This window comes from Tympanuchus pallidicinctus, unplaced genomic scaffold (genome assembly GCF_026119805.1).
Source record: "Tympanuchus pallidicinctus isolate F22 unplaced genomic scaffold, pur_lepc_1.0 scaffold33, whole genome shotgun sequence".
NCBI classification, from domain to species: Eukaryota; Metazoa; Chordata; class Aves; order Galliformes; family Phasianidae; genus Tympanuchus; species Tympanuchus pallidicinctus.
In genome coordinates, this window is record NW_026294751.1 from 1,586,248 (window position 1) to 1,607,678 (window position 21,431).

General features: G+C 47.4%; 1 protein-coding gene across 1 annotated transcript; it reads left to right on the forward strand.

The window, feature by feature from the left end:
- The first annotated feature begins 573 nt into the window (after positions 1-573).
- Positions 574-21,357, forward strand: LOC128088273 (protein argonaute-3). The gene is made up of 19 exons (XM_052698645.1): positions 574-856; positions 6,515-6,686; positions 8,078-8,198; positions 8,826-9,034; positions 10,012-10,148; positions 11,356-11,490; positions 13,472-13,559; positions 13,708-13,855; positions 14,134-14,253; positions 15,131-15,253; positions 15,467-15,600; positions 16,026-16,210; positions 16,482-16,641; positions 17,780-17,870; positions 18,188-18,382; positions 18,708-18,842; positions 19,325-19,426; positions 20,120-20,319; positions 20,911-21,357. Exons 1-19 carry the CDS (start codon positions 838-840, stop codon positions 21,017-21,019), a joined length of 2,583 nt encoding a protein of 860 aa, XP_052554605.1. The 5' UTR covers positions 574-837; the 3' UTR covers positions 21,020-21,357.
- Positions 21,358-21,431: the final 74 nt, after the last annotated feature.

A 21,431-nucleotide genomic window follows, 5' to 3' on the forward strand; every position in this document is an offset into this window, starting at 1 on the left:
CTCACAGCCCTGCAAATGCAACAAACACACGCGAGCTGGAGGGCAGCCCTGGGTTCTGAGGGCAGCAGAGGACAGGGAGTGAGGCTTCAGGCCTCTGTGTGCTGAGGGAGCAGGGCTCTGTGCTGCAGCCCTACATGGGAACTGCTCGCTGTTGAGCTGAACCAGGGCCAAGGCTCCGCTCGTTGCTGTTCTTTTGGTGACGACTAAAAAAACCCGCAGCATAATTCATTGGGACGGCGGCTAAGGAATCCAAAAAGTCATCGTAACCCTTGAACGGCTGCCACGGAGCACGTCTGGTACGCTGCAGTGCAGACACGGCGTCGAACTGGAACAGCTCCCGGCTGCAGCGGCGCAGCGCTCCGCGCGGCCCCGCGCTTCCCCTCACGGAGGCGCTCCCGCCACCTTTCCCGCCCACAGTGCAGTTGCCCGGCAACCACCCAGCCTCGCGCACTCCCCGCGCCGCCTCTCACGCACTTCCGGTCCCGCCTCTTCCCGCCCTCCGCGGAAGCACCGCCCCTCCCCGGAAGGGCGAACGGTTCGGCGTGCGGGGGTGGGACTTCCGGCGGCTGGTGGTTCGGCGGGCGGGCGGCAGCGTGAGTCGGGGCTGCGGGGCGGCCACGCAACTTCCGCCCGGGGGGGCGCCGCCGCCGCCGCCGCCGCTGCTGCCGCCGCCGCCTGAGGGGACGGGAGCGGCCGAGAAGAGGCGCCGAGCTGCGGCCTAAAGGGAGCGGGGAGCCGCTGCTGCCTCCCAGCGCAGCCCGACCGGGGCCCGGGCCCGGCCCAGCTCAGCTCAGCGGCGGAGCCCGCAGCCCCGAGCGGCTGCGCCCAGCTCCATGAATGGAAATCAGCAGCGCAGGTGAGCGGCCTAGCGGGGCTCCGAGCGGCCCCGAGTCGGGAGGGGAGAAGCGGGTACCTCCGCCCGGCCGCGGCGGCTGGCGGTGCTGCTTGCTCCCGCCGCGTGGTTTCACATCCCGAGGGCCCGGCGCGGCGGAGCGGCACTCCCGGGGGAGCGGGATGGCCTTCCTCTTTGCCGCCCGCGCTCTGGAGCTGGGAACACCCGCAGGACGAATCCCGGCGTTTCGTAACGCCGCGGGCCGGCGCGGCGCGCAGCCGCCTTGCGTAACCCGGTAGCGCGGGGTGCCGCGGGGCATCGGCCGCACAGCCGCGGCTTTCAGCGCACAACGCATCGCCGCTCGCGATGTCGGCGTCTCCCGGTGGCTGAACGTACGGCTGTGTTCGTGGCTGCTGGGCCTAGGAGCAATTGCAGGCGTCTCGGGGCGGTTCGATGCGATGCCCTTCGGTTGGGCTTTCGTGATTTGGGACGCGCGGGCTCGCTATTTGTGCGCCGCCTGTTTAAAATGTGGTTTGAGATCTAAAGAAGGGATTTGGGTGTGTTGGAAGGGCTGCCGTTCAGGTGCTGTGGGGATGAGGCGGGGGCTGGAGGTGCCAAGCAGGGCAGTGCCAGCTCTTTGCACATGGGTGCCTTTGGTGTTTGTACAGAGGCTGAACTTCGTGGTGGATTTGGCTGGAAAAGCTTGCTGCCCGTGTCCTCGCTTAATGAGCTTAAGTGATGGATTTGAAACCATTTTAGGAAAGTGCTGGATTTTAGCAATCCCACGGAATTTGGGTGGTATGCGAACAATCTGTGTGTGTTAAATAAACTGCAGAGATAACCCGGTGTGAATCGAGCTGCTTCGTAACAGGGCTCAGATTTGCAAGAATAGCACAGGGATGAGTTGGTTTTCTCTTCAGAATGATTTTCCCTTTGGTTAGGTTGTAATGTGATGGTTTTTACCAGGGTGTGTTGAAGTGGTGGTTCTGGGGTTGAGTGTTCCTCCCTGTGTGTCCTCTGTAATGAGGAGGTTCCGTGCTTGCTTAATGCCCCGAGCACCTGGGAACTCTGCCATCAGCAGTGCTGGGCACAAACCATGCTGGGCAGTGAGATGAGGGCTGAAGTTGCCTTGTGTCAGAGGAAGGACATTCAGATGCACAGCTCTTCCTGTGAAGGAAAGTCACAGAAGAGGAAGTGGAGAAGATGGATCAGTGAAGCACAATGAAGGCAGCTCCCAGCTGCAGTGTGAATCTGGTGCCCGGCATCACGCTTCTGCTGGAGGTGTGAGGAGGGCTTCTGCAGGGCTCTGTAAAAGCTCTGCTGCTGTGAGTTGGTGCTCTGTGCTGTGACCAAGTCAGAGTGCTGTGTGTCCACATGCTCGTGAATTGTCCCTTCCAAGCCCAGAGCTGTTAGTGTTAAGGTGTTGTGTTGCTCTCTTGACTCTGTTTTGGTGTTTTTAATGAAGCACAACAGGCATCGTTGCTTAATCTCTGTGGGCTGTTTTCTGTAGGAGCTTAGGGCAGACAGAATGCAGAGCGTTTGCCTTGCTGTGTTGAGGCTGGTGGCTTGGGAGGACCACTAGAAGTTGTATTTTTGTGGGTGGGGTTGAGAAGAAAGGGGGAATGAATCATAAGTGCCTTCAACAGTTACTCCAGTCAGGAATGCGTGTGATGTGAGTTACAATGGAACTTCGCCTCAGTGGAATTGCAGTGGAAGCTGTTGGAATCAGAGTATGAACTTTACAAATGGTTTCTTCCCCTTTGCTTTACTTCCATAGTGGTTTAATTGTCAGGTAGGATATAGCTTGAGCTAATTCCCAAGCTAATTTTGAAGGAATGGCAGGAACATGAGGCTTTTCAACGCATCCGGTCTGCATTTAAATGACAGCAGTCGAACAGCAGTGCCCCACTGTGTGCAGCTCCAGTGAGTCCTGCAGCAAAGAACTGAGAGGCAGCATGTGGCTGATGCTTTGGGGCATCTGGGATGGGCTGAGAGCTCTGCAATGGTCCCAAGGCTGGAAGCTGCAGTGAGGACAGACAGCAGGGGGTCAGCAAGATCTCACTAATCCATTTTTCTCTTGCATTGGGATGGGTTTCATAACTGAAATGCCATGGAAGCATTTACCTTTAACTAAGCTTTAACTAGGGCATCAGCTTTAACTAAGCTGGATACCAATTGATTTGGTCCTCAACGTTCATCAGGCGTTGTTTCTCACTTCTTTGTGCTGCAGGGTTGTTGTGAAAACAAGAAAATCGACCATTAATTTTTTGCTCCTTTTAATTTTCCTCACACACGAAACTCGCGGAGGGCGTAGAGCAGATTTCAGCGTTATGTCTGAAGAAGTGTTGCTCAGTAACTGTAAGGAATTATTTTTATTTTCTGGTAGTGTAGCTCTAAATTTAGTCCTACGCCGTGTGTCTGGGATCTTGCTGTTCTGCTCTCAGGCAGTTCTTGGGGAAATGGCAACTGCTTGCATCTGAAACTTGAAAGCCGAGCAGCGGCGGATGGATGGCGCGATGAGTTCTAACAGGACTTACGGTCTGCAACTATTTGTTTTTTAAAGTAAAGCCTAAATTGCAAGTAGGGATGTTGAGAAAACGTGGATTGCATTACTCATAAATAATGTAATGCCACCCAGAGAGGTTGCTGCTGCAGAAATAAGGCAATTCGTGATTTCTGGCATAGGGAAGGAGCGCGATTGTGGAAACTGATGCTTAACCAGGATCTCCTCACCCTGTTTTTTCAATCTAGAGTTAACTCATGTCTTGCTGGTGGTAGGATTTTCTCTGAGCTCTGCAGGCTGGGCCTCTGAGCCCAAGCAGAAAGGGGCCCTCTGAAAGGGGATCCTTCCCCTCCTCTGCCTGCTGGATGCCGCCGGGTCTCTGTTCTGAGCCCATCCCTGTCATGTCCTCCATCACAGCCTCCAAACTGTTCAGCCACCCTTCGTTAAGAGGTCTAGAACTGTTTCATACACAAAAATAAAGCTATTAACTGATCGTATTTTGAACTTCTGTAATGCTGGAGCCCACAGAGGGAAAACGGTTAATCTCTTGCAGGAAGCCTGGTACTGGCTTCCCTTCCCTGCAGAAGGATCGTGTAAGGAAACCCTTATCTTCTGTTAGCATCTTGCTAGAAAGCAGTATTTCTTCTTGCTGTAAAACTGCCTTGCGTGCCTGAAGCTTCAGTTTTTCTTAGCATGGTTTGCTGCAAGTGCTTGCAGGTCCTGTGCGTGCTATGCTGAGCCGTGGGGTCGCTCAGTGGATGTGAGCCCAGTGTGCACAGCCCTCGGCAGGGCTGTCGGCGTGCAGGAGCAGTGCTGGGGCTCGGATCCCAGCAGAGCTGCTGGTGTCTTCCCCATCCTTCTGGCAAACGGTGTGGCTGCAGTGGGAGCTTCACAAGGGGGATCTGGCTCCAAAGTTCTGCCTCTTTCCATATTGTGGGGAGGTCCATGCTGCAGGTACCAGCTGAGCCCACTGGAAATTAGTGTTATGTCCCAACCAGAAACCATATTTCTTGTGTATCTGCAAGCGTCAGATTGTTTTCTTCAGGATGTTCCACAAATAACAGTTACCTTTTCAGCACTTACTTCTTGATGCGTTGGTTTCCCCCCTCAGCCCTCTAACAGCATCAGTTCCTTTCCTTCCCTGTGAGCTCTGTGGAAGCTGCGTTCCGTACTGCGGGAGGATCTTCCCTTGTTCTGCAGGATGCTCACATGCTCTGGTTTCAGCAGCTGCTGTGATCAGTAATAATTGGTGAATACTTTTTCTTGCGTTTTTGAGATGTGTTGTATTGATGCTGTAAAGGCAGAGTAGCAGCAGTTTGTCACACGCAGGTTGGTCCCAAACCTGCCATGGTCCTGTGCTGCACAGCACTGTGACAGATTTCCTGTGCTTCGCCTTCCTATGGCCGAATTACACGGAAGAGCAGCTGTCAGTCACACTCAGTGCTGCGTAGAGCAGTCCTGCACTCAGTGCTTTGGCTTTGGTCACTGGCAGTTCCTGACGTGGGTCCAAGGCTCTGTGAGTCACCGGAGCCATTCGGGAGCTGTGCTGTGCCCACGGCCGACTCAGTGCTGGGCTGGGGCGGAACAGAGCTGCAGCTTGCTTGTATTCCTTGTGAACTTGCCCGAGGGATCCTGCACAAATCAGCAGAACGTCTAAAAACTGTTCCTGAACAGCACGTAGTCTTGTGCTTCTCGTTCCTTGGTTGGAGCAGCTCCAATGGCTCCGATCCCAACGCCTTCATCTGCAGTTCTCTGCTCCCCGCCGTGCTCTGTGGGCACAGCGCTGCTTCCCTGGGCCTGGAACGTGCCCCGTGTGTGGCATCCAGTGCCACCTCTGTGCTTGGGGCTTTTGTTCTCGCTGGGATTTTGTTAGTGCAGGTGATGGGACAGCAGTGCTGGGGATAAAGCTGTGCAGGCTTTTGTCTCATCCAGCGCTTCTGTGCTCTGCTGAGGAGCTGAACTTGGAGCAGCGCTCACCCAGCTGTGCTGCATCCCCTGCCCAGCGCTTGCAGCTTCAGTGCTGCCTTCAGCCCAGCTCTGTTCCTGTAGCTACAGTGACACAGCTTGTATGTGAGGTGTGATGGGGGACTGGGCAGCCCTGATTCTAGCAATCAGCCCCTTTTAATCCTTTTAATTACCTTTATTTCAGCAGTTTTATTCACGTTTCTTGTAGATAGAAACTATAGATGAGCCCTGCCACGCGTGTTCTTTTAATATTAAAACAAGCTATTGAGTCACTTATGTCACTCAAATGTTTGGTAGTAACTTTTCACATATGCTTATATTCTGAAAATATGTCTGGAGTAAAACGTAGGGCTGCTTGTACTCATTTCATAGTATTAAAATGAAGTAAAAGTGAGGAGAACAGATGCTTGGAACTCGTTTTGCATAAGCATCGGCTGTGAGGGTGTTCTTAATGATGCCTCTTGTTTGATGTTTTTGTTCTGTTTTATGGCTTGAATCCAACCCACGCAGAATTTTTTTGGTAGGTTTCTGGGTAGAGAAAGGCAAATGTTACCTTGGAACTTCGCTCCGGTGTTCACCTATGGTCAGCACGCAGCCTGCCTCAAAATCATACAGCCTGTTCCAGGAATGGGGGGGATTAATCAAAAGACAAATGAGGCGTTTTTGTACCGGCACTTGACATTTCAACTCTTTTATGAAAAGAGAGGGCAGGAATTGCTGTCTGCGTCACTGAGTGGGAGTGGAGGGGAGAACTTATAACTAATTGAATCAAACGCTGTGACATTTGTGTGATGAGTAATTGGTAAAAACTCGAAGCAGGTCGGGCTGCAGAGCACGTTGTTCTTATTGCTGCAACAGCAAGAGGTGTTTTTAAGTGACACGGCCAGCAGAAATGCTCAAGTGTGGCCCATGTTTTACTACTGTTTGGTTTTGGAAGGCACGAGTAAGCAGGACCTCGAGCTGAGGGCCCTCATCTCAACACACAGGGTGCTTCTCGCCGGTGATGTGTCGCATTGAACACAAGTGCCTGCCTGACCTCTCGGGGGCTTGATTAAGAATGAGAAAGTGGATTAGTGAGTCTTAATGGGAGGCCAGCAAGTGTGCCTACAACTGTGAGGAGCCTTTCAAACTACTGAGAGAGAGAAGCTGGTAGCTTTGCAGTGCAGGTTGTCTGCTGTGCTCGTCTTCTAACGTGTTGCTTTGCTCTCTGACAGGACCCGTCGGGGCTCAGCCCCTGCTCATGGTGCCCAGGCGGCCTGGCTATGGCACCATGGGCAAGCCCATTAAACTGCTGGCCAACTGCTTCCAAGTTGAAATCCCAAAGATTGACGTCTACCTCTATGAGGTGGATATCAAACCAGATAAGTGTCCTCGGAGGGTGAACAGGTAAGAAAGTGACGTTTCTAAATTCTCTCGTTGCTGATGTTTTTAAGCAGGGAGGCGTGCTGGAGCAAGACCAGTCCCTGTGTAGCTCAGAACCTGAGATGGGTACAGAGGCTGCTCCAGGTTCTGGTCGGTTCGGTTGTGACCAGGTGCTGTAATGTGGGCACAGAGCTTTGTGACTGCTTCTGCAGCACCTCTGTTCTTCAGGGCATCAGAAATAGGGCATAGCTGGAGGCAGGGACTTTTCCTGGTAGAAATACTGGCTCCTAAAGTGTTTCCATTAGCCGGCTGCGCTTGTTCTGGAGGATAGCTGAGCACCCAGTGGCTCTTTTAAAGCGGCTCAGTGCGGTGCTGTGCTTGTTGCCAATGGAAAAACTTGAGTTTTAACACTTCTGTGATAGAGAAGCGCAAAGCAGAGAGTTTGACCTTCTCCAAGCTCCACCTGCGAGGTGCAAGAGCTGCCGTGAGCCCTGCTGAAGAGGAAGCTGGTGTTTATTGTTGTGATGAAGTGTTTTAGGGTAATGTTGCCTGCTCAGGAAATGGCATATGAGTAAGCTTCTGCTTTGCGAGAGTGCTAGTTATGCTTCAGAAGGAAAATGTGTAATTTCTGTAGAATGAGGGAATTGCAGTGCATGAAGAGAGTCTGCAGTGCCACCGAAACACAAAGAATGTCCAAGGAATTCAAAACCTGAAGGCGTATTTCAGAGGTACTGCAAAAGTCCCTTTGCAGGGGATGCGTGTGCTGCTTGTATCCAGAAGGCTTTTTTCATACGAAAAAGGAAACAAAACGCTTTCATCTCAAGTGTAAATTCAGAGCTTCCATCTATTTGCTGTAGGTTACTGCTTTCTTTATTGCTGTCAACACACGGAGAAGAAAACTGGCTGAATTGAACCGTGCACAAATCTGATCGTTTTTTTACTTGGTTTTATTGTGAAATATTAAATAATTAATGACAGAGCAAAGACTTGGGACACATTGTTTTGTTTTGTTCTTATAAAATGTAAACAGAATCCAAGACTTGTTAGTTGGAGAGCAGGTTGATATTATTCGGTATGCAGTGCAGTTAACTTCTGCCGCTGCCACGGCCTGCGTTGCTTCCAACTGTGGCCTTGTACTGGGTTTTCCTAATTGTGTCTTTCTTCCCAGATCAGTGCATCTTTGCTTTGTATAGTAAAGGTGAGAGAGAGCCCTCAGTCATTTCTGGTACTCCCTGAAGCTATTTCACCAACAGCATTTTCTGGTTCTGAAGCATTGAGTTGGTCAAGGCTTTATTCTTTAGCGTAGATCTGTTAGCAAAGCTGTGATGTGAGAAGGACCTTCTTGGAATAGCAGCATGTTCCACATGAAACTTCCCTGCAGACGTTTTCAGTGTCAATACCAACTTTTTTTCCAGGGAGGTGGTGGACTCGATGGTGCAGCATTTTAAAGTGACCATATTTGGGGACCGTCGACCAGTTTATGATGGGAAAAGAAGCCTTTATACAGCCAACCCACTTCCCGTGGCCACTACTGGGGTAAGATGAGTGGAGAAACAGATGGTACTTATTACAGCTTTTTGGAAAAGCAAAAGAAAACCCAGCTTAACTTTTGAGAGACGTTTAACAGATTGGAAGGGAGTTTTGAGCTATTGAGACTCGTTTCTTCCAACTTCTTCCATTTACTTTTCTAAGTTACACCCAAAAGCTTTCTTGAAACTATGTTTTCTAAATACTGTATTGAAAAGTTGTTACTAAGTGCTTTTTTCCATAAGTGTTGTGGTCTTGTAGAAGTGTGGAGGGGTCTAAGCACATTCAGACCTTTGGAAGCCACCTCCAGAAAGCCAGGGACTTGAAGAACATGTTTTGTGCCCTCCTGCAGCACAGGGAAGCATTTCACTGTGATTAATAGCCACGATGACGAAGTGAGCCGTGCGTTTGAAACCACTGTTTAGAAAACAGGTGTCTTGATCCCTTCTCTTAAGCTGATCTCAAAAGCTGAGGCAACTTTCAGGTTATGTAGATTTCTTTCCCAGCTTTCCAGCTCAATAAATGCAAAGAAAATGGTTCTCTTCCAGCAGTGCCTCTTGTTTTGGGTGCTACATAGAGAGGGCAGGCTAGCAAACTGAAGAATTCAGCTGCTGCTATTTTTTTTTGCCCACCCAGGTGGATTTGGATGTGACATTACCAGGAGAAGGTGGAAAAGATCGTCCCTTCAAAGTGTCAATAAAGTTTGTTTCTCGGGTGAGCTGGCACTTGCTGCATGAAGTTTTGACAGGAAGAACCTTGCCTGAGCCTCTGGAACTAGACAAACCTATCAGCACTAACCCTGTTCATGCTGTCGATGTGGTGCTACGACACCTGCCCTCCATGAAGTAGGTTCACTGTCTTCCTGCTGTTCACTGTCTTTAGCTGAAGGATCCCCACTGGGACACCTTCATCCTGAAAAGAAAGAATGGTCATTCCCTCACACAGCTGATGAGCTGAGCTGGGGAGATAGAAGCTGATGATGTTTGTGTATTTCTGTAGATATTTAAGCTGCAGAGCAAGTGATGCACTTGTTTGGAAAGATCAAGAAGTGGGGGATGCTTGTATTAGGTCTGTGCTGAAGTAGGAGAGCTTACAGTATGCTTAGCACTGCTCCCATGTTTTCTGTTCCAGTTGAGCCAAATCCCACTCACTTGGTGACTGTCTGAAAGCATGAGTCTTTTCAATTCATTGATATACCCATCAATGGTGCATGCTTCATGTGATCTCAATACATCATTGAGAGTAGATAGCTGTCCTAACCATGCCTGTTACTTTTGAAACATTAGGGGGGGCTATATCAGTTTTGCTGCATTTGGGCAGTTGGGGTTCCTTTTTGGTTGCTGGCTGTAGCCAGCATGGTGGATTTGCACGGGTGGTTTTCATTGGGTGTAACTGGGAATGTTCTCCAGCTACCCTAGATCCTGAGCTAAAGGCTGGAGACGTGTAACAGCAGCCTGGAAAGCATTAGTTTCTGTATTTCTTTGTTACCACCACATTTTAATGCAGTATACACTGAGAGAAGTTTGCTTGTAAAATATGCAAAACGAGTGCAAGGATCGGCCCAGTGTGCTGCTGTAATGGAAATGATACTGTACTGAAGTTGGAAATTGGAAAACAGAAGTTAATTTGCTGCTTGCAAAAAAAAGTAAATGTTTTGTCTACATTTAAAAACACTGCAGTGCATTGAGAGCGCCGTTTAAATTTGACAGAGGTTCCTCATGCACAAAATTCCAAACATAATATTTTGTTACAGTCTTACGACGGAGATTTTTATCCTGTGTTGGGAAGGCGGCGCGTTAAGCTGTGCTCATCTTTTCCCCAGGTACACCCCTGTGGGCCGCTCCTTCTTCTCAGCTCCAGAAGGCTACGATCACCCCCTGGGGGGCGGCAGGGAGGTCTGGTTTGGGTTCCATCAGTCCGTCAGGCCTGCCATGTGGAAGATGATGCTCAACATTGATGGTGAGTTGAGATTCGGAGCTAAGAGTGGAGGTAAAGCTTCTCTCCAAGAATAGGAGTCACCTTGGAATTCCATCAGTCTCAGCATTAAAAAGCACAGCAGTTATTCTTGGATGGTTTTTTCAGTCCTTTCTATGAATGAGACCGTCCAGAGCTTTGACTTCATTACGGCTTGATGACCTCACGTTGTGGTTTGAGGTTCTGAAGATGATGTTCGTACCCCGCCACGTGCTTTTGTTGCTGCTGAAGCTCATGCAAGGTTCTTTACAGAGTGTTTCTCCATCGCTTGCGTTGCTGTGGGAGCGCAGCCGCACGCTGCTGGTCTCTGGGTGTGAGCTGTGTGTGTTCATTCACTGATCAGCATCCGGAGGCGTTGGCTGGGCTGTGTCATGTAGGGCTGGCAGGCTGCTGGGGTGACGCATGTCTGAAGAATGTTGTGTTGCCTTAACAGGGATGTGGTGGTTTTGGTGCAGGAGATCTGGGAGCTCAGCGAAGCGCTTGTCAGCTGTTTTGTATTGCTGCTATTTAAGGTTTTAAAAGTATGGATTATATCTACCGTGTTGGGCTGTAGCTTGTGCCACATTCCTTACTAGAAGTTATTTCATCACTTGCTTATAACTTCTCTAAGCAGATTGTGATCTTACTTCCATGGAACAAGTCAGCTGTTTCGTTTAAAAACATTATTGTCTCTTCGTGTGATTTGGTTGCTGCTGTGCAGGATGGTAAGAGATGCTGGTAGATCAAAGATTGCACTAATTATTATGCTAACCTAATTTGTGTGTAGTTAAAATAGTGCTCATGTGGCTAACAAATGCTGTTTCAGTCCCTGGGCAGATCGTATCATTGACAACATCATATTGCATCTTGAATAGTCTCAGCTTTACACATTGAAAAGTCGTCAGCAGAGATATGGGTGCTGGCTGTGCTTGTAGCTCAGAGTCTCTTCAGGACATGACAGCTCTCTAGAAATTAATGTTATTTGGAGAAAAACCTTTCCAAAACTCAGAAATGCAAAGCAGCTGTGCGATGACGAAGCTGGAGACAGATGTGTCACTGTGGTTGTTGGAAGGAAGGCTCCTCAATCTGTTCTGAGGAATGAGTGCTGCTCAGCATTTTCTTGAGGGTTACTTGGAATCTGAAAAAAACATGCATTTATCTGCTGTTTCAGGGCGTTCTGACTTTGGTTTTCTTGGTATTTCGTTCTTTTTAGTTTCTGCCACTGCCTTCTACAAAGCACAACCTGTGATTCAGTTTATGTGTGAAGTTCTTGACATTCACAACATTGATGAACAACCAAGACCTCTGACTGATTCTCATCGGGTAAAATTCACCAAAGAGATAAAGGGTGAGTAGAAATGTCTGTGCTGCCCTGCAGGTCATCCTAGGGACTCGATTTAACTGGAAATGCCCCTGGTTGTCACACATCAAAAGAGACCTGCGCCTGCCAGGAGAACTGCAGTGCATCACATTAGTAATTCTAGTCCTGAATGAGGCAGTGTGGTTCTGCAGAAAGGAAAGGTGCAAAATGAGAGATGTTCCCATGGCTTGAAGAGAGGAAGGGGGAGCATTCATTGCCTGGTTGGTGGTAGGCAGCTTTGCCTCGCTGGCTGCTAACCTTTTAGAAGCACTGAGGTTGTGGTGGTGGTGTGCTGCAGGTCTCCTGCTGTGTAAATGCTGAGGCAAAACGAACATTGATTTTGAAGCTAACTTAATTGATTCTTTGAAAGTATGCTATTTGCAGTGACTTCTAATAATTGTTTGCTGTATGGAAAAACAAGTACTGCTTGATAACTTGCAGCTGAAGGCCAAATTCCATTCCAAAGGAATTGCATAAGCTACTGTTTAGCGTAGTTTCACTCCATATATGCTCCTTTGCTTTGCATTTTCCCATATTCTTTCATTCCTGTGTGATTTGCAGAGAGAGGTGCTTTGAAGGAGTTCAGCTCTTCAGAGCTCTGCTCTGGAGCACTTGTGTTACTGATGAAAGCTTGGACTCTGCTGAAATACTGGCCAGCAGACAAATAGATCTCAGCTATATTTACAAAGCAGTATGTTCATGGAATAGCTGTTAGCTGGGGAGGGGAAACGTGCCTTCTAGGACAGATGTGGTAGTCCAAACACATCTCCTCCTTACACCCATCTTTGTTCATTCTGGGAGGCCAACAGCTGGAGAAGGAGACGCTGTCTCTTCTTAATCTTGGATGCCTGAGACACTTTGCTACCGCAGTCAGAGAATACGAAGAGGTTACCTTCACTGTCCATATTTGCTCTTATTGATGTACTGTCTGGGAACTCCAGCCAAGATGTGATCATACATAGTGAAACAAAACCTGCCTTACAGAATTTGCAGCCTGTGTGTGCAGCTCGGTGGGAGGATGGTTCCTTCTGTAGTGCCACGGCAGATTGATGGCAGAGCACTTGATGGGTTCCAGATACACATTCACAGCCCTTTTCTACTTGACCACAGTGCTTCCTGGCTCCTTTTCTGTGTTTTCTTTAATGCTGTGTTAGCTTAGTTGTAGTTTGTTTTCAGCTGATGCCTTCCTCTGAGTGATGCTGGTGTTAATGTTGTTGGGAATCAGTGAAGCACACTTAATGCTTCTTTGGGATATCTGTGCACCAGGTAAGCTAAGGGTGACATCTGCTCCCTGGGACTTGGGGACCTGCCTTGATGGGTTTATTCATGGCGTGGCCCACAGTCCACACAAAGCTGGACAGGACACATCACCCAGCTGTCTCAAAAGCCTCAACTGGTGGAGCGTAGGTGAAGTCGTTTGGGTGGCAGTGCTGTTTCCAACTGCCTTTTCTGCTGAGTTGAGCTGCTGGGGTTGCTGTTGGCATTGACTGTGCATAGAGAGCAATGCCTGGGGTGCCAGTGAAAGTAAAGGAAGTTACAGACAGAGTATGGCTACAAGGCTAAGAAAAAGGAACAAGGAAAAGGAATCTGCTTTTGCCCTTTCAATTACTGTAAGTGCAGTTTTTAAGGGGAATGCAGCACTGAGAATGAGAACAAAAAAACCATGGTAAAAACAGCCCTGTGTCTACCAGAAATTGGTCATGTTCCTGTTAAATGAAACTGCCTTGAGGAATTCAGGTGACATCGAACGCTCAGTGCTGTGCATTATGATGTGTTTTGGAGGAAAATACCTGATCAGTCAGAAGTCCACTTGTAATTTAAGCAAAGATGTGGAGAATGATGCCTCGTATTTCGCTATTTGAGCTCTGAACGTGTTGGGTTAGAATGCACTCCTTCATAAGAAACCCTGTGTCTCCTGTGTGAGTTGTTTTGTGGCTGTGACATCGGGTTTTTTGGTGCTTCTGTGCAGGTCTGAAGGTAGAAGTGACTCATTGTGGAACGATGAGACGGAAATACCGTGTTTGTAATGTGACCAGGAGGCCTGCAAGTCATCAAACGTAAGATGCTTTTTTGTCAGGGTGTAAGATGTGCAGAAGCTTAGCACTGAATATCTAATGGGATCTAATTTTATTCATTCTGGGAGTGCTAATAATTGCCAGCTAAGCTTTTCATAATTTTGATTGATGAAAACGTGTCTCTCTCCAGCTTTCCTTTACAGTTAGAAAATGGCCAGACTGTGGAGAGAACAGTAGCACAGTACTTCAGAGAGAAATACAACCTCCAGCTGAAGTATCCTCATCTGCCTTGCCTGCAAGTGGGACAGGAACAGAAACACACCTACCTGCCTTTAGAAGTAAGGAACTTATTCTGATGAGTCAGCTCGTTATTTCAGGCAGTGTCTTTTTGCAAACTTAGTAATGCACTTTGCAGTGCAGCTGTGTTGCATATTTACAGATTCTTTACGTGCCCTTTGTCTTATTTCACTAATGACTACATTCTTAAAGTGCTTGAACGCTGGGAACTGAGGGAAAGCGTGCAGTTGCTTAAACGCTTTGGAGGTTTGTAGAATTCTCTGACGAATTCTCTGGTTCTAAATGCTCTGGGTATTAATGCTGCTGATGTTTCCTCAAGGTATGTAACATTGTGGCTGGCCAGCGGTGTATCAAGAAGCTAACGGACAATCAGACATCAACTATGATAAAGGCCACAGCAAGGTCTGCTCCAGACAGGCAGGAGGAAATCAGCAGATTGGTGAGTTCTTCAATTTCTGTTTGGCTTGGTGCTGCTCAGCAGTGGTGTTGAACCCCAGCCTGGCAACTCTTCTACAGGCCATAGCTGACTGCCTTACTGGCAAGCAGTGTCTTCATTTGTGGGGTTGAGGGTTTCCTGGGTCAGGGGCTTCTGGTCACACATTGACAAACCATTTTGTTGTAAGACATTCTTAAATTCTTCAGTCCAGCGTAATCCTTTCATTCCTTCCTCTTATCATTCTGGCATTATGAATTATTGCTATTTTGAAATGTGCTCAGTATCACCCGAGGGATCTGTATCAGAAAAGTGAATCTAGGTCTCCTGAGCCTCAGTCTTGTTTTTCAACTGTTGGACTGCTTTCCTCAGCACACGTTAAACGTTGTCACTCCGTGACTCCACTGTCTTCATCTCTTATGTATCTGCTGCTGAATTCACCCAGCAGTTTTATCTGATTCGGAATGTAAGACTTAACTATTTTTGGTTGAATATTCTGATAAACAGATTTGAAACGGTCTGATTTGGAGCTGACAAGTGAACCAACAGTTTTCAATTAAAATAAGACTTCAGGAAAATACAAAAGACAAGAATGTGCAGTAATTGAAGGAGTTAAAGTGTTCTTATTTCCTAAGGAAAATGCTTTTTGATCTATTCAGCGAGCGAACGAAATGCTCTTAGATGAGAGAGTGAGCCCCAGAGTAACTAAGGGAACACAGAATCTCATCCAGTGTCTCATGGCAGTTGAGCAATCAGTGGTGAATCGGAGCCCTTTGCAATGAGCAGAGGGATGTAGGACGTTTCTGCCGCGTTCCTTTTAGAACGGAGCGGCGCCGGTTTGTTGCACGAGTGGCGTTTGTGTAACGCGGGGCAACTCTTGCAGGTGAGAAGCGCGAATTACGACGCGGATCCGTTTGTTCAAGAGTTCCAGTTCAAGGTGCGGGACGAGATGGCCCACGTGACGGGGCGCGTGCTGCCCGCGCCGATGCTGCAGTACGGGGGACGGGTGAGCTCTGCACCTTTTCTTTTTGCCTCTGCGCCGATGGCTGATGCGCCATTCCCAACGCGCGTCGGCTGTTTCAAGCCCTTCAGTTGCCTTGCGCAGAACGGGGAGCGGAGTTTAGATGGCAGGCTTTGTTTTCTCGTGTTCTGAAGCAGTAAATAGCGCAGCTCCTTGCTCTCGCTCACGTGGATCTTGCTGTGTTTCTTCTTCCTGCAGAACAGAACAGTGGCGACCCCAAGCCATGGAGTTTGGGACATGCGAGGGAAGCAGTTCCACACTGGTGTTGAGATCAAAATGTGGGCTATCGCTTGTTTTGCAACGCAGAGACAATGCAGAGAAGAAATACTGAAGTAAGGCATGTCATAGTTCAGGCTTTGGGCTGCTTTTGTAATGAAACCATTTAGTGAAAACGTGGATGTGAGACATCTAATGATTTTGAACTGGCTTTAATCATCTCGGATGTTAAGGAAAGAGTCCAACCTCCTTTCTGGAAGCTACAACTGGAACACTGAGTCCTGTGATATTGCTGCTCTGTGCTTGCTTTCATTTAATGTTATGAATGCAGTCCTAAAAGCCCCCAGATTTGCTGTTTTCCATTCTGACCTGTGTTGTTTCAAAGCTGCCTGGCCTTCACACGAGTGCTTTCAAAATGCTACTTTGAAAGCTGTGTGAAATCCTTCTCTTCATAGGAGTAACAGAGTTCTCCTACCTGTTTCTGCTTTGGTTGTTGTGTGCTATTGCCAATGCAAAAATCCAGTAAACTCCTTATCTGTAGGGGTTTTACAGACCAGCTGCGTAAGATCTCCAAGGACGCAGGGATGCCGATCCAGGGCCAGCCCTGTTTCTGTAAATATGCCCAAGGTGCAGACAGTGTGGAGCCCATGTTTCGGCACCTCAAGAACACCTATTCAGGGCTTCAGCTCATCATTGTCATCCTGCCAGGAAAAACACCAGTGTACGGTAAGGGAATCCCTTGGACTTCACCTGTTTGGTGAAGCATTGTTCAAACGTATGCATGGCGTGTCAGAAAACTGTTCTGGAGCATTCATTAGGTGTAGGGAACCAGTGCTGTCTGAAGTTGAAATCAATTAGAAGCAAGTCTGAGCATTCAGCTAAATAGAAAGCTGTTTTATAGAGTATGTATGTCTCAACTGTTGTGCTGTAAGCTAAGATCAGAACGTGGCAATAGTTCCAAATGGACTCAGTTTGTATCTTGATTTTGGTTTCACAGCGGAGGTGAAGCGTGTGGGAGATACACTGTTGGGAATGGCCACGCAGTGTGTTCAAGTCAAAAATGTCATTAAAACATCTCCGCAGACCCTTTCAAACCTGTGCCTGAAGATCAATGTTAAATTAGGAGGAATCAATAACATCCTTGTACCTCACCAACGGTAAGAATCTGCGTGGAGATGTATTGGGGTTTTCTTTGATACTTGGCACCCAGTGTTTAACTGTAGCCAAAACTTACACTGAATTGTCCTTCTGGTAGTATGTGATATGGGCTGGAATTGCATTTCTTCTTGTGTGGGCCCTGAATAGTTGTTGGCCTGGGAGCTAAGGCTCCTGTGTATTTCCATGCTTGATCAGTATCAAAGACTTGAACAGCTGCAGTTCTGGAGATGCTGAAATATTGTGTCAATTAGAAGCTTTCTGCAGGTTTAGGAGTCTGCCACACACCACAGGACTATCTGTTCTGATTAGTGTGCCAATGTGCTGTCAGCAAGGGCAGAAATATACTGACAGCACCCTGCTTCTCTCACACTGTTAGGCTAAGCAGTTCATTCTTTGCACAGGTAATCTCTGTGCTTGTGTTCCAGGTGCTTTGAAGCCCTCAGCAGGGTTTGGGTCTAAGCCATGCTCCCCTCTTTCTCACATGCTTTCTTCTGAAGAGTCTATCAGTCCTGAAGACAAGAAGTTCTGGTGGTCTCTAGCTGTTATTAGGAGCATATCAGTTCTTTAAGAGTGAACATACACACTAAGCAAGCCAGACAAAAACTTGTGGAGTACAAAGGTGTAGAAATTCTTCCCTGAGGATTCCTGAAAGAATGGAATTTGAGTTTAAGCTTGAAGGAAAAGTGCATGGAAGAATATCTTGAAGCAGTGGGAGATCGTGCTGGTCCTTGTCTCCTGTAAGCCAGACCAACGTGCGTGCTGCTGCGAGCGCAGCCATCTGTTGCAGGGCTGAGGTAGCACTGAAGTGTTGCTTAGCTGGCCTCCCAGCACCAGTGGAATCAAATGGTAGAATAATGGTTTCTGTAAGAGACTGCCCGCATTGTTAAGGTGCAGCTCTTTGGCTTCTCTCCCCTAAAGTCATGCCTGCAGTTCAGTGGCAGTGTTTCGCAGTGACCGTTAGCGCTGTGGAAGTTTGCTTTCAGCACACAAAGATCTCATTGTTCAGGTCTGGCTGGAGTACCTGATAAGAAAGTCTCTCTTGTGTCCTGCAGCTGAAATAGAAACAAAGGCCCATTTGAGCACCAGCTGTTCATCTGCAAGTGTGACTTAGCACTTTTTCTTTCTTTTTTTTTGAAGACCTTCTGTGTTCCAGCAGCCAGTGATCTTTTTGGGAGCCGATGTCACTCACCCTCCTGCTGGAGATGGAAAGAAACCTTCCATAGCTGCTGTAAGTTCTATAAAATCAACGTTGTTCTTTCATCTCGGGTAAATGTTAGAACAGCAAATGCAACTCATGGCCTGTGTTTGTCAGATGTCTTTCAGGATTATGCCCTCATTCTTGCTACATCTTTCCAGCGTTACCAAAAATAGGGTCTTTAAAAGAAAAATAGTGCTTGATACTTTGTGCTCAGAGCATTTTGATTTTTAAATCAAGGCAATCATGTTGCAGAAGTAATGTAAAGGAATTAATGCTGCTTGATGATGTTAGGGTGTTTTGTGTCGATTTGAACTGGCTGCTTTTTATCATGCAACGTTCTCCCAAAGGTTGTAGGTAGTATGGATGCTCATCCAAGCCGCTACTGTGCCACGGTGAGAGTTCAGCGGCCCAGGCAGGAGATCATCCAAGACCTGGCCTCCATGGTGAGGGAGCTTCTCATCCAGTTCTACAAGTCAACGCGCTTCAAGCCCACACGTATCATCTTCTATAGGGATGGGGTCTCTGAAGGACAGTTCCGACAGGTTGGTTCATTTGTGAGCTGTCTGAAACACTGCATTGCTGCCCTCCTGTTGGACTAAGCTGTGCTGCTGCTTTTGTGCTGAGGTACCACGAAAGATTGAGCCTTTTTAGGAGAGTTTCTTAAGCGTGTTGGGTGGGGGAAGTTGCCATTTCCTTGTTGTCTAGGAAGAACAACTCTTACTCTTGGGAAACAATATATTTCTCAGTGCTTCCTGAGCTCAATAACTGTGTGGCACAGCTGAACTTAGTGTTAACTGCAAACTGTTAATTAGGTGTTTTGTGTAGAATATAATGTGAGGAAAACCTGTTCTGTTCTTGTGCTTGTAGGTTTTGTACTATGAACTGCTAGCAATTAGAGAAGCCTGCATCAGTTTGGAGAAGGATTACCAGCCTGGAATAACCTATATTGTGGTGCAGAAACGACATCATACACGGTTGTTCTGTGCTGACAGAACAGAAAGGGTAATCATTGTCCTGCTCAGTACAAGCTTGGTGTCAGTACTTGTGCTGCTAGACAAAATGTTAGCATGGGCTTCACTGCCAGTCTGATTCTGTTTGCTTTTGGGGAATATGTTGAATTGATTGGCACAAAATGTGGCACCAAATTGAAAAATCAGTGACCTTAAATACATTAAAAACAAAAACAAAAACAACCACCATCAGGCTTTGTCACAGTACCCATGTGCACTGTATATGTGCAGCTCTTCTGGCTTTCTGAGATTCAAAGCTCTGAGATTCTGGGTGCAATATTGTGCATTGCAGTGGTGAAAAGCCATGCAGTGTCCACATCAGACATCCCAGGTTGCTGTGTTGGCACGTTCCAAACAAAGCTGAGGCAGTTCATTCCCTGAAGTGCTGTGTGTATTGAGTAGGAGCCTGTGTTGTTACTTGCAGTTGAAGTGTAGAAGTTGTTAGCTGCAGTTTTTAACAGAACTTCTGTTTAGGTTGGACGAAGTGGCAATATCCCAGCTGGAACAACTGTAGATACAGACATTACACATCCATATGAGTTTGATTTTTACCTCTGCAGTCATGCTGGAATACAGGTATAATTGTTGTCTTGTGAGTAAATGTGGATTTAGAACATAGAGATGTAAACGTGTTGTTATAGCAAGCTAGAAGTGAGTCTTAGCTAAATAGAGATCTATCTGTATGTGTTTATATATGTGTATTTTAAATTGTGTGTAAAAAAGTGTTTGGTATGGATAAAATACAAGTATTGCCATAACTTGGTTGTGCTGTAAGGTTCAGCTCCAGTAACATCCATAACATCCTCTGGGGGAGAAGCAGGGGGAAGATGAGTGCTCATTTATTTCAGAGCAGTGTCTTCTCTCAAACTGCATGGCAGTTTGCTGGAGAACTTCTAAGAGTTCCTATGAGCTGTGCTCAGCATTCAGTGGCTGTTGTGGTCTGTTAGGAAATGTTTGGTGGTGGTAAAAACCAGCGTGTCGATCAGTTTAGTCATGTTGGAAGCAGGTTTCAGTTGTGAAGGGTTATTTAGAAGACATGTGGTTTTCTTCTTCCCAAGCAAGGCTAATTGAAATAACATCATATGAATATTAGACTCTTTTAATCTCTGTGATACATTTATTGCTGACATAATCCGGAAATTTCTTTGGCTGCTGTTACTTAGGAATTCAGGCTAGACAGTCTGGCCTTTTCTGAACTTAAACATCTGACTTGATTGCAGGGAGAGTCAAAAAAGAAAGATAAGTGAACGGATGTTCCTTTCTTCGTAGGGTACCAGCCGTCCCTCCCACTATCACGTTTTGTGGGATGATAACTGCTTTACTGCAGATGAACTGCAGCTGCTGACTTACCAGCTCTGCCACACGTACGTGCGCTGCACGCGGTCAGTTTCTATACCTGCACCAGCCTATTATGCCCACCTGGTAGCATTCAGAGCACGGTACCATCTTGTGGACAAAGAGCATGACAGGTAAAGAAAAATGTGTCCTTAAACGTGTGTCCTTGTTGGTCTCTGCTCCGTTGTCAGGCATAAAGCCATTTCACTGTTCATTTTGCAGTTAATTCTTGTAACCTTGGCAGCTAGGCTTAAGATGCTCATTCCTGACATCAAGGCTGTGGCAGGCGAGGGTGGATTGGTGTTTTCTGCTGAATAACACCTGGATTACAAGAACGAAGTTCAGCTTCATTAAGTATTGTTCCGACATCTCCGTGGTGTGAAGGAATCAAACACACGTTTGGCTTTTTGCTTTAGAGTCAGAGCATTCATCAGTGAAACAGATGTGAAGTGCCTCACGTTTCTCTGGCTCTGCTTTGGATGTCAGAATTATTTGATAACATTAAGGCCATCAGTATGTTTGCAGGGGGGGCTTTCTGGACAAATCAAGGAGCTGAGGGGAAGGGGTTTCTGTTGTCAGCTGTTCTTATCTGTTACTCTGCAGCCTTCAGGCTTTCTGTTGATGTTGCCACTTTCCCCTCCTGCGCGGCGAAGGGATGCGGAGTTAAATCCCAATTAACACAGTGCACAGCTCCTCTCCTCTTACTTTCTCCCGTTTTCTTGCAGTGCTGAAGGAAGCCACGTTTCAGGACAGAGCAATGGCAGAGACCCACAGGCCCTGGCGAAGGCTGTACAGATTCACCAAGACACCTTACGCACGATGTACTTCGCTTAAGTCAGTAACAGGGGAGCGTGCTCGCCGCAAGGAAGAACTGACAAATTAAGCCACATACAATGTATGTTTCCAGTGGGGTTGGTTTATGGGGTGCGCCTCCCATCGTGCAGGGGCGAGAGGCTGACCCTTAAATTGACACAAGGAAGATTGTTTACTTCACCGAGGAACACAGCACTATTATGCAATATGAAACCAGCCAACTGCTTTTGTGGCGCGGTCTCCTGTAGGAAGCACCGCCATCATTTTCCTCCTTCTGTTTAATTTCTCGTAGTTTAACCCTCTTCTGCCTTTACCTCAAGTTGCTCGGCAGCACAACTCTCTTTGCAAAAAAAAAATAATTAATAATAATTAAAAAAAAAAGGATGGTGTAATTCGAGAAAAGCAACCTGTATAAGAACAGTCACAGTGATTC

What these genes read in the sequence shown, in the direction of transcription:
- LOC128088273 (XM_052698645.1), top strand. An exon ending in TGCAGAGAAGAAATACTGAA is followed by an intron (nt 15,601 to 16,025) that starts GTAAGGCATGTC and finishes CCTTATCTGTAG; the next exon opens with GGGTTTTACAGACCAGCTGC. An exon ending in GCAGTCATGCTGGAATACAG is followed by an intron (nt 19,427 to 20,119) that starts GTATAATTGTTG and finishes CTTTCTTCGTAG; the next exon opens with GGTACCAGCCGTCCCTCCCA.